This window comes from Chionomys nivalis, chromosome 17, assembly GCF_950005125.1.
Source record: "Chionomys nivalis chromosome 17, mChiNiv1.1, whole genome shotgun sequence".
Taxonomy (NCBI): domain Eukaryota; kingdom Metazoa; phylum Chordata; class Mammalia; order Rodentia; family Cricetidae; genus Chionomys; species Chionomys nivalis.
Window position 1 is genome coordinate 38,943,505 of NC_080102.1, and position 17,394 is coordinate 38,960,898.

At 47.1% G+C, this 17,394-nt stretch overlaps 2 protein-coding genes across 2 annotated transcripts; both read left to right on the top strand.

The window, feature by feature from the left end:
• The first annotated feature begins 1,725 nt into the window (after window positions 1–1,725).
• LOC130888761 (histone acetyltransferase p300-like) lies at window positions 1,726–3,683 on the top strand. Its single transcript, XM_057792079.1, has 2 exons — window positions 1,726–1,783; window positions 2,407–3,683. The coding sequence occupies exon 2, from the start codon at window positions 2,431–2,433 to the stop codon at window positions 2,929–2,931; it is 501 nt and encodes a 166-aa protein (XP_057648062.1). The 5' UTR covers window positions 1,726–1,783; window positions 2,407–2,430; the 3' UTR covers window positions 2,932–3,683.
• A 525-nt stretch (window positions 3,684–4,208) lies between these two features.
• On the top strand, window positions 4,209–5,357 carry LOC130888895 (histone acetyltransferase p300-like). The gene is made up of 2 exons (XM_057792264.1): window positions 4,209–4,235; window positions 4,326–5,357. Exons 1-2 carry the CDS (start codon window positions 4,209–4,211, stop codon window positions 5,355–5,357), a joined length of 1,059 nt encoding a protein of 352 aa, XP_057648247.1.
• Window positions 5,358–17,394: the final 12,037 nt, after the last annotated feature.

Sequence of the window (17,394 nt, forward strand, 5' to 3'; positions counted from 1 at the left end):
GGCAAAACTCTAATACATATAAATAAGTAGATAGAAATTTAAAGATAAAGGGCAACAACAAGGGGTAGGAGATGGGAGTTGTATCTGGGAGAAGTAAGATGCAGACTGCATTTCAGATGTTTGTGAGGCTGTGCAATAATCCCAGAAAACCCAGGATGTAGAAGGAAGTTGTGGGGATTCCATGTGTGTACTCGGAATGGATAGAACTTGACTGCAGGTGTCTTCTTCAATCCCTTGCCTCTCCCTGTAGCTATGCTGTCTGGCCAGCAAGACATGGGGATCCTCCTGTCCCTGCTTACCCGGTGCTGGGGTTACAGGCGTACTCCATCATGTGCAGGAATGGAACTCGGGTCCCATGCTTTAGGTGGCATCCCAGAGTCATCTCCCGTAGCCTGAGAGGCCTAGAACATATATCAGTAGAATTTGTTCTTTATGCATATGTGTTTTGCTGTGTGTGAGTATGTGTGTGTGTGTGAGTATGTGTGTGTGTGTGTGTGTGTGTACGGGCGCGTGCGATTGAGTGCACCCTGTTAGTGTCTGTCATCCTCCAAGGCCAGAAGAGGGAATAGGAGCCACTACACTTGGAGTTACTGACGTGTGAGTTGCCACGTGCATGCCGGTAATTGAACCCTGAAAAACACCCACTAAGCACTGAACCATTTCTTCAGTCCTTAGCTTTTTTTTCTTACATTTATTTATTTAGCATGTGTGTGTTTGTTTGATGTGTATGCGGGTTGCATGTGGAGGTCAGCACAACTTCGTGGAGCTGGTTCTCTCCTTCCATCTTTGTGTAGCGGGCTCACAGGTAGATGGGTTCGTGTGTCACGCTCCTTTACATGCTAAACCTTCTCACCAGGCCTGGCTTTGCGAATTGTGAGGGAGCAGAGCGTTTATAGCATTCGTTGGTATCAAGAGTTTTCCAATTTCTGTTTGGTTTTAAAGAAGGGCTGGGCATTTCTTCTCGGCACCCCAGTAGAACACCTCTGCTACCTACCACGGAGGGTGCTGGGACAATTTTGTGTGGCACATAGACGTGTCCATGCTAGGTGCTAGGAAGGGTTTGACGTTGGCATCCATGGCTGGAGATGACTGAGTAGTTAAGAGCATTGTTTCCTTTTCCAAAGGTCGTGAGTTCAATTCCCAGCAACCACAATGTGGCTCCCAACCATCTATAATGAGATCTACTGGCCTCTCCTGGAGTACAGGCATCCATGCAGACAGAACACTGTATATAATAATAATAATAATAATAATAATAATAATAATAATAATAATAATAATAATAATAATAATAATAATAATAATAATAAAACAATAACGATAATAATACTAAAAACCAAATGTACATTAAATATAAATAACAATAAACTTTTATTTGCACGAGCACTTGGGAGGCAGAGACAGGCGAATCTCTGCGAGTCTAAGGCCAGCCAAAAACAAACAAAAAATGTAATAAAAAAGTAAAGTTGGCATACAGAGGACGATGAGAGCAACACCTCCAGGAGTTCTAAACTTCGCTAATGCCATGCCCCTTCTCGTGCGCGGCAGAGTAACTACAACTCCCATAAGGACCCGGGATACCCAACCCCTCCATATTGGAGGTGGGGCGTGGGGGAAACAAGGAAGCAGTTTATTCTATTTCCTACGGTTTGATTGGTCCGAGTTCAGGCGCGGTAGCCAATGAGCACACTCTCAGTGAGAGGCTAGGGCTATATAACTTCCTGCAACCTGTGACAGTGAGGAAATTGATTTTGACATCCTGGGGAAATCGCAGGGCACTGAGGTAAGTGGGAAAGATCTCAGCCCCGCCGGAAAACGGAACCCCGAAGGCCTCACTGGGCGGACGCGTTATTTTAGCGACCCCTTGGGGGCAGAGAGTTGCAGGGTTGGTAAACTGAGGTAAGGAACTTAGTCCCGACCAGAGACCACCCGGGTTCGTTTTTGCTCCTGTTAAGCTGTGTGCTCGGTCCGTGGAAGAAGGTAGGAAGGAAACGCCTCCCATCCAGGGGCAAGGAAACGGGGCTCGAAACTGCGACATCTCTTATTTTGTCTTCCTGGTTTCGTGGTCCTGTGCTTTAGGGATTGTGCGGCCTGTCGCTTCCACGCGGGAAGGAAAGGAAATATAAATTGACTTTTACTCCACGCTGGGGCGTTCACGTGCCTGTCTGCCAGGTTAGGCACAACCATCTTCATTAGGGAGGGCTTAAAAGAGCCTGTTGGTTCCCCCCGGAAGTGGACACAGCTGCAAAGGGCAAGAGGTTGCCACCAAGTGTGTCAGTTTCCAAAACCTTGCTTTGTCTTTTCCATGGCACGACAGCCGGTTTCTAGCCCAGGTAAAATATATAATATGGTTTTGAATTATTTCAGTCTTGCGGAGTTGCCCTTCATCTTGGTTTTCCCCTCCAGGCTTCTGACGCCTGTGACCATAAAATGGAGGAACTAGGCGTTGGCTTGGGTGAGGAGAGCAACAACCAGGAAGCAGAAATGTCCATACAGTGGTGGGAAGCCTCTCGCCGCCTGAGCATACAATGCTGCATACAGAGTCTGGTGCATGCGTGCCAGTGCCGCAATGCCTCCTGTTCTCTGCCTTCCTGCCAGAAGATGAAGAGGGTCGTGCTGCACACCAAAGGCTGTAAACGGAAAACCAATGGTGAATGCCCCATCTGCAAACAGCTCTATGCCCTCCTCTGCTACCATGCCAAGCACTGCCAGGAGAACAAATGTCCGGTGCCATTCTGCTTCAAAATCAAGCAAACAATCCGGCAGCAAGAGCTGCAGCACCAGCTCCAGCAGGCTCAGATGCTCCGCAGGAGGATTACCAGCATGCAACTGATTGGTGTGGCAGGACACCAGCTGGGTCTGCTGTCCCCAACTCCTGAGACTCCAACCAGCCCTCCTGACCAACAGCCAGCCACCGCACAGACACCCTAGACCTAACCCACCTCTCATCTTCAGCCCACTCCTCCCAACATCATGCCACCCTGTTTGGGCCCACAAGACTCCACAGGAAATACACAGCTGACAGATTCATAAAGCATACCCACAGTGTACACCTTATGGGCACCCCGTTTGCAGATCTGCAGGTACATTTGTCTTTTGGAAAATTGCTGTCATATCTGCGGAAGCCCCGTGAGGCTATGATTCCCTCTTCAAAATGGAATTCATTCCCAAACACCTCAGCAGTGTGACTTCTACAGAGGCAAAGGACTGATCTTTGGTTCCCCCACACCAGGAAGCCTTAGAGCATTAACATTAACTCTTTGTTCTAATGGTCAAATTTACATAGAGTCAATCCCACACAATTACCTGCTAACAAACCACATAGAAATTTCTATAGGAAGACAGGCACTGAGCAGCAAGGCAGCAATCCCCGCCCTTACCAGACAGAAGGGTCTGGGTGAAGTCCGGGTTCAGGGACATTTAGTGACTTTACCTAATGGTTTGGAACTTTAGATATTTCCCCTTGGTGCAGGCTCTTTCCCGGGTGGTGTCACCTGTTCTGGAGTGCAGCTTTGTCAGGTTCTACCTGCACTTTTTGTGATTTTGATTTGCATATTATGGTTTTCCTTGCCCATGGAAATATCCAACTATGTCTTTAAAAACTAGAAACCTCATGGAGATCACCCCTTATTCTTGTTGTGATTCTCACTGCTTATTCGTGCAAAGGAATAAAGAACATGCAGCAATAACTTGCCTGAGTTAATTTTTTTTGCCCTCAGATCTTCGCTTGCCATAAAAATCCTATTCTGAGACTGAGGGGGTCCTGAGGCTGGTACTCAAGGCCCCTATACCACCCTACTTGCCCTGGACTCCAAATGTGTCTCAGGGTAAGGCTGCAGGTCACGTGGCCAAACCAACCCCACCTCAGACTGCTCCTTCCTCCCTTTCAGAACCTCTACCCGCCAGTAGAAATGGAAATGCAGACTCAGAGGGCAGCAGAGACTCAGGACCAGATGGCTCATGTGCACATTTTCCAAACACCAGTCCAGCACCAGATGCCCCGGATGATGCGCATGACCCATATGGGTATGAACCCGCCTCCTATGGCCAGAGGTCCTGGTGGGCATTTGCAGCCAGGAATGGGTCCCACAAGAATCCAACAGCAGCCACCTTGGGCCCAAGGAGGAATTTCTCAGCTATAGCAGTTGTAGTCAGGCCTGCCGAGGCCTGCTATGATGTCAGTGGCCCAGCATGGTCAGCCCTTGAACATGGCTCTACAGCCAGGATTGGGCAAAGTAGGTGTGAGCCCTCTCAAGCCAGGCATTGTCTCAACAACCCTTACAAACCTTTTGCAGACTCTCAGGTCTCCCAGTTCTCCCTTATAGCAGCAACAGGTGCTTAGTATCCTTCACGCCAACCCCCAACCGTTGGCTGCATTTATCAAGCAGCGGACTGCCAAGTATGCCAACTCTAACCCACAACCTCTCCCTGGACAGTCTGGCATTCCTCAGGGACAGCCAGGGCTGCAGCCACCTACCATGCCTGGTCAGCAAGGTGTTCACTCCAACCCAGCCTTGCAGAGTATGAATCCTATGCAGGTAGGTGTCCAGAGAGCTGGCCTTCCCCAGCAGCAGCCCCAGCAGCCGCTCCAGCCACCCATGGGAGGAATGAGTCCTCAAGCTCAGCAAATGAACATGAATCACAACACCATGCCTTCACAGTTCCGAGACATCTTAAGACGTCAGATGATGCAACAGCAGGGAGCAGGGCCCGGAATTGGCCCTGGAATGGCCAACCACAACCAGTTCCAGCAGTCCCAAGGAGTTGGCTACCCACCCCAGCAGCAACAGCAGCAGCATCACATGCAACAGATGCAGCAAGGGAATATGGGACAGATGGGCCAGCTCCCCCAGGCTTTGGGGGCAGAGGCAGGAGCCAGTCTGCAGGCGTATCAGCAGAGACTTCTTCAGCAACAGATGGGATCTCCTGCTCAGCCCAACCCAATGAGTCCACAGCAGCATATGCTCCCAAATCAGGCACAGTCCCCACACCTGCAAGGTCAGCAGATCCCTAATTCTCTCTCCAATCAAGTGCGTTCTCCCCAGCCTGTCCCTTCTCCGCGACCACAGTCTCAGCCCCCCCATTCCAGCCCATCTCCGAGGATGCAGCCTCAGCCCTCTCCACACCATGTTTCTCCACAGACCAGTTCCCCACATCCTGGGCTGGTAGCTGCCCAGGCTGCCAACCCCATGGGACAAGGGCATTTTGCCAGCCCAGACCAGAATTCAATTTCACAGCTCGCTACCAATCCAGGCATGGCAAACCTCCACGGTGCAAGCACCACGGACCTGAGACTGAGCACCGATAGTGCAGACTTGAATTCAAACCTCTCACAGAGTACACTAGACAGACACTAGAGACACCTTGTAGTATTTTGGTAATACAAGTAAGAGAAAAATATTTTCTCTTAATAAGACTCTTTGTACTGAAAACAGTTTTTTAATCTTTCTTAGCCTAAAAGACAATTTTTCTTGGAACATTTAAAAACTGTGCAGTAGCCGTGTGTGGTTTAAGCAAATATGGCAGGTGAGCCTGAGGGATAATAGATTACAAAGAATATATTTTTGGCCAGACGGTGGTGGGGCACGCCTTTAATCCCAGCACTCGGGAGGCAGAGGCAGGCGGATCTCTGTGAGTCCGAGGCCAGCCTGGTCTACAGAGCTAGTTCCAGGACAGGCTCCAAAACCACAGAGAAACCCTGTCTCGAAAAACCAAAAAAAAAAAAAAAAAAAAAAAAGAATATATTCTTGTAATGGCCGATGGGTCACCACAGTTGTTTTCCCGCTTCTGTGTGTGGTTCATGTGCACTGGGAGGCGACTGAGGCCTTGCACCTCCAATAGGTTTTATTATTTTTCAATTAATGAAAATATGTATTATTAATAGTTATTGTAAGAAAACTCCTGTGATTTTAAGCTGCAAATGTCCAGGTTTCTTTGCTTGCGCACTCTTCCTTACTCTGCTCCTTTCCCCACTTTCTGTAAAACTTGAAAATAGAAAGGGAAAACCCTCCACTGTTGTAAATCATGCAATTAATGTTGATTACAAATATGAACTTTGGTTCACTGTATAGAATGTTAAATCTGTTTTCTTATTATCACTTGCTAAATAAACTGCGTGAGACAGACCCTTGGGTTGTTTCACTTCTTCAAGGCTCATCTTAGTCTTAGCGAACACCAGGTCAGGACGGGAGATGAAGCTGGTAGACTGCTTGCCTGACACATGCTCAATTCCCCGGCCCCGACAAAAAAGATGAACATGCTAGCATTCATGGAGGACAGCCTTGGATCAGATCAACTCAGCCAGCAGACACAGCACCTGTTTCTGGGCTAGGTCAGAGCAAGTATACAAACATGCTTCCCATCCCTTGAGTAAGCTGGCTGTGCACTCGTGGAGAAGTCTGCTAGATACTTTGGGCCTGTAGGCTAAAGATGGATGCCCCAAAGGCCCAGAACAACTTTGGGCGACTGTCCAGGAAGCGAGATGTCTCTGTCGATTCCTCAGTTTTGGAAGTTGCTTACAATGCACTTCCTATTTACTTAAGTAATATTGTATCCTTCTGGACTCTTTGATGGAGTTGAAGAATTAATAGCTGTAGTTATAATATTCTTTAGTTATGATAAAAAGTAGATATAAATATTGTAACTGTAATTATTGCTTGATACCTGTTTTGTTATATTTAATTTTACTATGTTAAAGTTTAAACCTCCCTTTTTATTTAAACAGAAAAGGGGAGGTGATATGGGATTTCCCTCTGTGTGCTGTGAATACCATTGGTTAATAAGGTTGGATTGAACCTATAGCAGGGCAGAACACAGGCAGGAAAAACTAAACTGAATTCTGGGGGGAAAAAAGGCAGAGTCTGAGAAAAGCCACGTAGCCCCACCAGAGACAGATGCCAAAACTTTAACCAGTAAGCCACAGACACGTGGAGATACACCAATTAATAGAAATGGGTTAAATTAATACGTAAGAGTTAGCCAATAAGAAGCTAGAGCTAATAGGCCAAACAGTTATTTAATTAATACAGTTTCTGTGTGATTATTTCCGTTCTGGGCTGCTGGGACAAACAAGTGGCCTCCTTACTACACCCATGTGTGTGGAAATTTTCTTCTATGATTTTTACTTAATGTATTTTGCATATTTTCACAGGAAGGATTCTTCTCATTCTTCTATTTTCATAATTCATAGTTGCATATTTTTCCTGGTTTCCCAAAGAATTCACATGTTTCTTTCATAATAAAAGAATTAATTAAATTATCATAGACCTTGTATTTGATGATTAAATTTCCCTTGTCTTGTAGCCCAGTTTTTCATACATCTTCTAATTTTACGGCTATCTAATGTGCTTTTGGTTAGACTTATGTATTTTTGATTTCTAGTATTGTTTAATTCTTTACCTTCTAAGATAGTTTTTATATGTCTCTCTATTAAGTTCTATTTTCTAACTTGACTTTCTTCCTGATTTAATTTTTTTGTTTTCTGAATTAATTCAGGAAATTATTTGTACCCTGATAAATCCATTGGTGAACTTATCTGAACATATTCAAAATCATTCTTTGGAATACTGTGTCTTGAATTTTATTTATGTCACGCTTCCTGTTTGCCGCTACTCTGGGATTGGCCATTTTGGAGGGAGCTATGTTCTCCTGGGTTTTTCATCTAATTTCTTTTTTAATTATTTATTTATTTTTGTTTTATGTGTATTGGTGTAGATGTATGTCTATGTGAGGATGTCACATCTTGGCGTTACAAACAGTTGTGAGCTGCCGTGTGGGTGCTGGGAATTGAACTCAAGTCCTCTAGGAGAACAGCCTGTCTCCCAACCACTGAGCCATTTCTCCAGCCCCGCATGTAATTTCTTTTTGTAACAGGGTTTGCTTTCCTGGACTGAGTTTGTTGGTGAAGTGTTTCTGATACCTTTGTGTTCAGGGAGTGCTTGGTGTTTGCTGTTTCTAGTTGGGTTGTGCTTGGCTCCTCTGTGTTTTTCCTGAGCTCAGGTGTGGAGACACATGGTGCTGACTGGACTGTAGATGGGATAGGTGACTGGTGCTGGACGAGCTAGCAGTGGTGTCCCTTCTGACCGCACAAACCAGCCTTCTGGAATTGTGACAGGATGTGTGCTGGGGCAGGGTTCAGAATGGCCCATACACTCTGATCTCATGAGCCAGGCTATGTGTATTACAAAGGCTGTCTGCTGGTCCCTATGTGTTCATGTATATTCTGAACTCGTGACTCACTTTGAACACAGTGATGTGTGTATATTCACTAAGACTTTGATCTAGGGAGTGAACTATCCTTGATGTTGGCACAGTTCCGCCAGCCTCCTAAACTGATGTTCTGCAATCACTGCTTACATATCCCCTGTTTAACTATCTCAAGCCAGATGAATGCGCTCTTCCGTTTGTGTCCTCTGATGAGACCTCACCAAGTTAAAAAAAATAAATTCAGATTCCTCCCCAAGTGCTTGTATACAACTTTGGGCTCATTTATTTCATTGTTGTTGTTTTTTTCCTACTCTTATTCAGTATGATTTCCAAAATCCATCTGCTTAAGATACTTTCTCCGGTTAACGTCATTAAAACCGGCCTCATCCCATGGAAGTGTATTTTCCTGGGCCTTGATTTGTTTTCTCCATGCATCTGTCCACTCTTAAAACTGCTGTTTGTTCCTATAGTGTTACAGTGCATATGTGTATCTCAGCACTAAGGAGGTAGAGGCAGGACAACCTCAGGTTTGAGAACAAGCCCTGGGATACAGTACTAGTGTACTATGTAGCATGATACATAAAAATCCAGAGACAGATATTGGGGTTCAAACTAAAGATCAGGGAAACAAAGTGGCTAAGCCACTAGAGATCTTACCTCTACCAAGGGTCAGGCGAACAAAGGGGGATCCTGCAATGCTCTCCACCAACCTCAGACTCCACACTCCACTGAGTTCCTGTCTCTTCCCCTTTATATTCCTTTCTCTGCCCATCCATAGCGCTTCTGTCTCCACATCCCTTGCGTTGGGATTAGGGGTGTGTGATCTCTTTCTCTTTTAGACAAATTCAATCTTGTGTAGCCCAGGGTGGTCTTGACATCACACAGGTCCTTGTGCCTCTGTCTCCCATCTCCTGGGACTAAAGGTGTGGGCCACCACTGCCTGGCTTATATGACTGACTACTGTGCTGCTTTGCCCTCTAATCTTCAGGCAAGCTTTGTTTATTAAAACACAAATAATATAGCATTATAGTACTATCTATTGCTGAGAGAAATCATGGCACAACCCACTGATGGAGAAGATTTTATTTGGCGCTCATGTCCTGCTCAAAGTCCATCATTAGGGAAGTTAGGGCAGGAACTCACTCAAGAGCAGGAGACAGATGTTTAGTGGTTCACTCTTCATGGCTGTCTGTCTGCTTTCTTACACAATTCAAGACAGCTTACAGGGGTGGAGACACCCACAGTGGGCCTAGATCTCCCATATTAGTCAGCACTAAGAAATGGGTCCTGTAACCTGCCAGCAGCTGCAAAACCCCAAGCCCAGTTTCAGATGCTCAGCAATTTACCCTCTGTGTTTTAAAGCCATCTTTCCGTGTAAATGGATGTTTGTGGGAAAGATATCAAGTGACAGGTGCTAGATCCCGAGAGACTTAGGGCAGGAACTTTCGCCATCTGGTGTTTCTGGTTCCCAAACTTCTAAGGTAAGAATAAAACAAGGAGGAACAAGGAGCAGCGGGGAAGGAAGGGAGGCCAACAGGAAGTGACGTCTATCCTTCCATGTGTAGCTTTGGCTGTAGGAAGATCATAATCAGCAGGAGTTGAAACATAGCCCTGTGTGTGCATTAGGGCCTTTGGCGTGGGGAGGCAATGTCTAGAAGAACCGGACATTTAGTTGTTTATGTATGAGATGGTTTGCCTAGAGGGTGTGTGTTACCTAGCAGGGCTTTGTGTGTAAGGGGTTTTTTTTCCTTTGGGTATATGGTACAGAATTAACAAAGGGACCAGGGTCCTAATGTGAGAGAGAGAGTGGGGGAGGAGAAGAAGAGAATGAAAGAAGGTAGAGAGAGTTGGTTTTGAATACAAGGTCAGGATCAGCTATCACAACCTGTGTGTATCTGTGACGGTGGATGTAGGGGCAGAGACACCTAGCATGATGTGACTCCTAGCGTTGCATGCATGTTTGGAGATTTGCTTTACAAGAGGAATAAATGAGGTGGACATGAGACCTAGGCATGTATGGAAGCCATTAACTGTAGGGGGGCAACCTAGGTGTGGCACGCCAGGGGAGAGTTTTCTAGCAATGACACTTAGACATAATGGTGTGTGCATGGGTGTGTGTGCATGGGTGTGTGGGGGGGATTTGGCTATGGAGGAGTGGATATGTAGAAAGCCTACATGAAAAGCTGAGTGTGTAGATTGGACTGGAGGGACTAGAAGGGCTTGAGGTATAGCCATGAGTGGATTGGTGAGGCTTCATCTGTTCCTGAGGGAACAGGAGTGACAACATGCTACATAGCCAAGCACACATGTGTGCATGTATGTATGTTTGTGTATCTGTGTCTCTAAATTTTGGTTGTAAGTTAGTGCACATCTAGCATGATCTAAGACCAATGTGCAGGTAGAGCAAAGGCTGTGACAGAAGGAACAGCTGGCGTGACATGACACCTGCCCTGTGCTCTGTCATTGACTGTGGACGTCAGCATTACTATCAGGACCAGAAACCTACGCATGTATGTGGGCGGGACTTTTGAGGTAAGTTTGGGGATACCATGTAGGACTTGAGCCCTAGTTTTGCTTCTATCTCTGTCTCTCTCCTCCTCTCTTACCTTTCTCTTGCCTCTCTTCTCTCCTTCTCTCTCTAAATATTTCTCTTTGTGTGTGTGTTTCCCAGAGAGAGAGAGTAGGGTTTACATATAAGGTAGGTGCCTGCGAGCTTACACCATCCTTATGTATATGGGTGTAACTGGCTATAGGGGAGGAGACTCTTAGTATGACAGGACACCTTGCCATGCATGTGTATTTGAAGTTTTCCTCTAGCGGAGGTGTTTCTGAGGAGGACCTGACACATAGTCATGTGCATGAGACTCTATGAGGAGGTATACCTAGCAGACACTGACACTAACTGTACATCAGGGGACTTTGATGTTGACGGAGGGAATCAAATAACATGACGCCTAGTCCTGTGTGTATCTGTTTATATGTAGGGTATTTGACTATACTCAAGGGAGTCCCTGGCAGGACCTAACACGTAATCCCCATGGGAGGGAGTTAACTGTAGGTGGGGGGTTCGTAGGGAGACCTGATATCCAGCTGTATAAGAAGAATGTGGCTGTAAGGTAGGGTTTACCTAGCAGGATCTGAACCCTTGCCCTGTGTCTTTGGCATTGTGGTGGTAGGGTTTCCAAGAGACATGAAGAATAAGAATGTGTATCAGTGAAAAGCAGTAGAAGGGGGTGTCCTGCAGCACCCCATATCTGATAAATATGTTTCTTATGGGGTGAATTAGTATCCATCCAGACCTGTTAATATACTGGATTGGCAGGGGTTGGTCTGATATCCAGGGGTACCACCATGGATATATACCTAGAAATATATGTGAGGCTGCTGCAGGGTGATGTGTGTGTTTCAAGGGCCTTCAGCTACCATTATAGGAGTTATCATGGCCTGAGTGTTTGGATACCAAGGTTTGATATCCTAAAGTTTATATGAGTTGATGTCATGAGGTATCACAGGGTCTGGTAATTAACACTGGAGAACGTCTCTTGTGTGGTGGGATGGTTTCCTGTGGGTACCAATTAATAGCAGTGTGTTTAGGGTAGACTGGCAAATCATCAGCCATGGTCCTGTAACTAGCACTTAGTGGGGTGAAGTGAGTGTCATTCAAGGTCCATGCCCTGGTAGACATAGGATTGCTCAGCAGGGCCTGATACCTAGCAGCTAGTATGTGGTTGAGTGGGAGCTTCTTCATGGACCAATATTTAGGAATGTATTTGAGGTTGTGTGTTGGGGGGCTTGTTCATCAGGGTCTGACTGCTGGCAGAGCTCCCTTCTTGGGAGATCCAGTCAGAAAGAGAAACACATTCATTACTCAAGGCCCTTCTGAGATCCTTTCTTAGCCTGCTCACACAGGGTTTCTGGGTTATCTGAGAGGACAAAGAGGCACAGGTCATGTTCTGCAGTGTCAAAATGCAGAGGGGTCTAAGTTGAACAGGGATACAACAGTATCTACCCACTGGGAGTCTTTCCCAAGGGGCCCTTCTGGTAGATTTCCCAGATCTTGTCAGTAATTTGGGTGGTTGTCTGTAGTTGGAAGTTGGAAGAGCAACCTTTTCTTTCTTCTCCACAGAGTGTCCTTATAACGTCCAGTAGAGCCTCTGAGATCCTCAAGAGCTCAGGTATGCCATGTTCGTCTTCCAGGAGAATTTGAGGTGAGGCAGACTCCACATTCCAGGTCACTAATGCTCAGTGTGCACGTCCTCAGGTGAGGAATTTTGGGGTCCGTGATTCAGTTTGTGGCCCGGCACCTAAAAGAGAAGCCTTATTTTAGACTAATAACGAGGCTGGCAGAGAGATTCACTCACCAGTCCTTCTGCTGTGGCCTTACACAAAATAGCAGGGTTCTTTCTGGTGGGATCCGGGACCTAATGAGGACAGGTCAGTGTCCACTTTCTTGTGTTACCTTTCTGAGGGAGAACTCAGTAAGGTCTCCTCAGGAAGCTCTGATTGCAGGGATTGATTTGTCCTGGCTCCCCTGCTCCTGTCCTGTGAAAAGGCTCTAGGGTCAGGGAGGAGAAGCAGATTCCCACCAACATGTCTGTATCTGGGCACTGTGCTTCCTGCACCCCATCTCATTCAACACTTGCCTAAACGACACAGGATGCACATACGGTGACAATGAGCTTTGTCCCAGAGCATGTCCAACAGGACCTGGAGATGTGAGGAGAGAAGGGCGGTCAATGAGAGGTCTGGGGTGACCTCTGAGACCACAAGGGACCCAGGCTGCACCACAATGATCATCGTAGCTGGGGACAAGGAATTTAAACAGGGATTCAGCCAGTCATGCTCTGTCCACAGAGCCAATGAGCATCTCTGGGACTCAGTTTTCCCCACTGCGAGGGAAACAGTACTGAGCAACATTGGGACAGTGTGTGCAGAGATCTGGGTGCAAATAGCTGGTGTTGACTGCACCTCTTCCTGTTGCCTCCATCAGGGAGACAGTGAGGAAGGGGGATGTTAAATGTGTGAGCCTGATCTTAAGCTGACTGAGCTCAGGTAACAGTCTAAAGGCCACAACAGGCTCCCTCTAGTGGCCAGCGATATAAAAATACACATTGCACTCATCAGGCCTCTTGGGCATCACGTCTGCATTCTGAGATTCACGTTTTAGAGACCATCACATGGGCTTGGGGCCTCTGGTCCACTTGGGCTGTCTCTTCTGAGGTTCCATGACGTGGTCACAGTCCCCACATCTCCCTTGCCCAGGCACTGGTGACAGTAAAGTACATCAGGACTGACTTGCCTTAGTGGTCACTCACTGATCAACAGATCAGCCACTACCGAGAAGGAAGCAGCTCAACTTCTCTGTGCTGGTTTTCCTTCTCGATGTGTGAACCATCCTGCTCCTGGCTGTGGCAGTCAACACAGACTAAGTCACTGAGGAGTGACAGAGTGAACGCCATCTGTATCGTGTGCTGTGGTTATTATAATCCCCTTGTGTGAGAAGATGTTCACCTTGTTTGTTTCAAACTGTTCCTCCCCAGCGATGTTAAGATCAGAGGGGAGAGATGTGCTACCTACAGCAAGTTTTCTCAACATCCCTCTGAAGCCATGGCTTGGGTGTTGTTTCTCATTCTCTTTCTCGTCCTCTGTAACACAAGCTCAATGACCACTTTCCCTTGGGATTGAGGGAAGCCTGCCTGGCCAGACTCATGCTTCCTAAATATAAGCAGAGCCAAGTTTAGAGCAGAAAACAAACACATCTCAACTACCACAGTCTGGTATGTAGTGGTCTCAGTGATGCCTTCAGCCATGTGCTGCCCACAGATGAGCCTTGGCCTTCAACCCCATCAGAGTGGCCATCCTTCAGTGCACGGAGCAGCGACCAGCCTGTCATGTGCACCTGACAGCACTTTAGACAATCAGCGCAGCGGGACAACCTAGCTGACAGCTGAGTTGAAAGCCCTAGCTCTATGGTCAACAAGACTGCCTAGGCCTGACCCCTGCGACCAGTAGGACCTGGGTATAAAGTAGTTGTGGGAGTGCTGACCCCACCTCTGGCCTCTGTGTCCTAGTCTAGGTAAGCCCTACTCACTTCCAAAGTAGAGCAAAGTCCCAGCATTCCAAAGTGATGCCCATTTTCCTCCAGCTGGCTGTCACTTGCCTGTCAGGGGAAAAATACAGTTCTGATAAAACTCCCTGCAGTGAGTCTTCTTCAGAAACACAGAGCCAGAGCTGCACAGTGTTATTGTGTCTTTTCTAAAGGCCAGGACACAGGGATAAAAATCCAGCCAACAAACCGCAGGGAGCAGAGGGAGATGAAGGAGGAGAAGGAGCTCCCTTGTCTTCATGTGGGGAAACATTTCACTAGAACCAGAAACCTGAAGAAGCACATAAATCAATGAGTTCTGCTGAGATATTCCCCTGCAGACTGGTCTACAGGGTATGCACATACCTGGGCAGCTTGGACATGGTATTGGCTCAAGGTTCCCTCTCACAAGGATGCTGTGATGGGCCAGCTTTGGACATTTTCCCTTGAAAACTATGGTGTCCTGGGAAGAAACCTGTGGTAGATGGCTTACCTCCTCCTCTGCTGGACAGAGACCCTGTATGCTGGGGACGTGGGCACCCTGCCATCTGGAATTCCTCCAATGCTCCTACTTCTGAGTCTCGGGCCACACTTGCAATCTCCACCCGTGTCTCCTGATGTCCAGAGCTCATCACGTTAAACAGGAAGGACCCGTGAGAGGGGCTCTAAGGGAATCGGAAACACGCAGCGCTCAGTCTCCACTCTCCTTACCCACTGAGCTTCCCTCTCCCCATGGCTCCTCCCCTCTGTCTCTTCCATCCCATCCACATTCCTCCTCTGCAAAGTCTTTCCTGCTGCCTCTGCAGCCTCTGTCTCTCACCCTCTGGTTCCATCTCCAGCTAAACTATGTCACTTTACTTAGAAGCAGAGAGAGCTGTGGGACTGGAGATTCTGGTGTCAGATTTGTAAATTTACACCCGTACAAGGGAACAAGTTATTGGGACAATTGCAAAAGACAGATGACAGTTTCAAGTATGAAAAACTGATGAAAAATTGATGATATAACTATCTGAAGATATGTGGAAAGAGCACATGCTCAGCAGCAAGAGTCAAATTTTGACATTTTGAGAATGCATGTTTCTTAATATGGCTGCATTATGTGAGACAAGCAAGTCCCAAAAGCCAAAGAGATCTCTCTTCTGTCATACGGAAAATCTGGACGTCTGTAGGACACTGAACATGAATGACAGAACACTGAGGACAGTGGTCCCCCAGGGATGGTCCACAATGTCCTGGGGAAGGGAATGATCACCTCTACCCGTACAGAGTCCAGCGTGTGCTGCAGAGTCCGAGTTGGTCAGTATCAGGGCTCCGGCAGCTCTGAGATCCCCACTAGACAGCAAGGATGAAGAAGGATCAATGGCCGAAAAACCAACCCAAACACAGTAAAGAAATCATGGGGCATCCATGAGCAAGTCCAGCCGTGAAAGCCAGCAGGCAAGTGGACTCTGTGTGTTGGATGAGTAGGACTGGAAGCTTCTATCTAGGATTTGTGGCTTCATGCACTGCCTCTAGCACTAGTGTCCATACAGTTAAATCTCCGACTTCAAAATCCCAAGACAGGAGCCCAGTGTCACAGTGACAAACCTTGAGACTTGTTCTCAGGGCCCAAATGGAGAGAACTCAGTCAATCACACCAGGAAACCAATCTGGACTCTGCTGATTGGTCAGTATAAAGTCATATGACTTGTGCCAAGACATCAGCTGGAGATTCTGTAAAAACACGGTTGGTGCATAGACTTAATACTCTGTGCCTTGTTCCCAAGGAACTATCAGCAATGGCACATGTCCCCAGCCTACTGCCTTGTTTCCACAGAAGAACTCCTGAGGTCACTTCTTACCTCCAGGTGTCTGTTCATGCTGGACATAGACTTCTATTCCGAAGGTTATGTTAGATCTTTGCCCCCGTTCCTAGTCCATCATGGATGAAAGAACCTTCAGTTCAGTCCTGACCCTGTCAAGATGAAAAAAGCACAGAACTGGTACGATTCTGCATCAGCTGTTTGGAGGAACTTCCATTGATGCCATACAGCTGTTTGGAGGAACTTACCATTGACGCCATACAGTTGTTTGGAGGTACTTACAATTGACGCCATACAGCTGTTTGGAGGAACTTACCATTGACGCCATACAGCTGTTTGGAGGAACTTACCATTGACGCCGTACAGCTGTTTGAAGGAACTTACCATGGATGCCATACAGCTGTTTGGAGGAACTTACCATGGACGCCATACAGCTGTTGAAGCCAGGCATGGCAGTGTGCCTCTGTAATGCAGCCCTCAGGAGGAAGGGGTACATGGTCGATCTCTATGAGTTTGAGATCTGCGTGCTATACATAGAGAGTCTCAGGACATCCAGGACTATATTGTGAGATTTAGTCTCAAAACATAAAATATAAAATGAGGATTCAGGAAATTGCCCTATCTCATGTGCAGAATTCAACAGAACCTTCAACCATTTCACAGCCCTGGCGTCACTGATAGCAACAGAAACAAGACCTGACCCCAGGTGATGCCCACAAACTGAAAGTTGCTCTTACCCCCTAAGCCTATGCTTCTTGTTCTGTGTACGTGGGACTCACCAGATGGTCAGGGTTCTAGAACGTACGTGACATCACAAGCTGGCTGGTGTCCTGCTGGGATGAAGATCAGGTCATGCCTTCAATATGAACCAGTGATAGCTAAAAGGTCAGATGGTCAGGATGGAAGTCGGATGCCAAGTACAACAGAGAAGATGGTTGCTCCCTTGCCACACCTCCTCTGTCTCTCAGCCTCCCATTGCTCTGCAGTCAAGAGAGTCAATGGTAACTTTCCCTCTGTGTTAGGGGTTCTGGCAGAGGCTACCTCATGGGTTCCTTTTGTTCACGACATCAGGACCATGCTTCAGAAACTCATCTTCTACCACAAACCAATACTTACTGCACTCAATCTTACCTTCAGGTGATGATGCGCACAGATTGGGCCCTGGATTACCCATTGAGTTCAGTTCCCAAGCTGCTCCCTACCTGGAAGGTGTCCTGGAAAACAGTTCAGACCCCACACTCACCAGTCTTCACGCTGCACCACCGGCTGTCATCAGGAGCTCCATGATGACCAAGGTCTCCT

Bases quoted from the DNA above. Each gene is read 5' to 3' on its own strand.
- LOC130888761 (XM_057792079.1), top strand. From the start codon at position 2,431: ATGGAGGAACTAGGCGTTGGCTTGGGTGAGGAGAGCAACAACCAGGAA.
- LOC130888895 (XM_057792264.1), top strand. From the start codon at position 4,209: ATGGCTCTACAGCCAGGATTGGGCAAA. The intron at 4,236-4,325 runs GTAGGTGTGAGC...TCTCCCTTATAG, and splicing joins TACAGCCAGGATTGGGCAAA to CAGCAACAGGTGCTTAGTAT.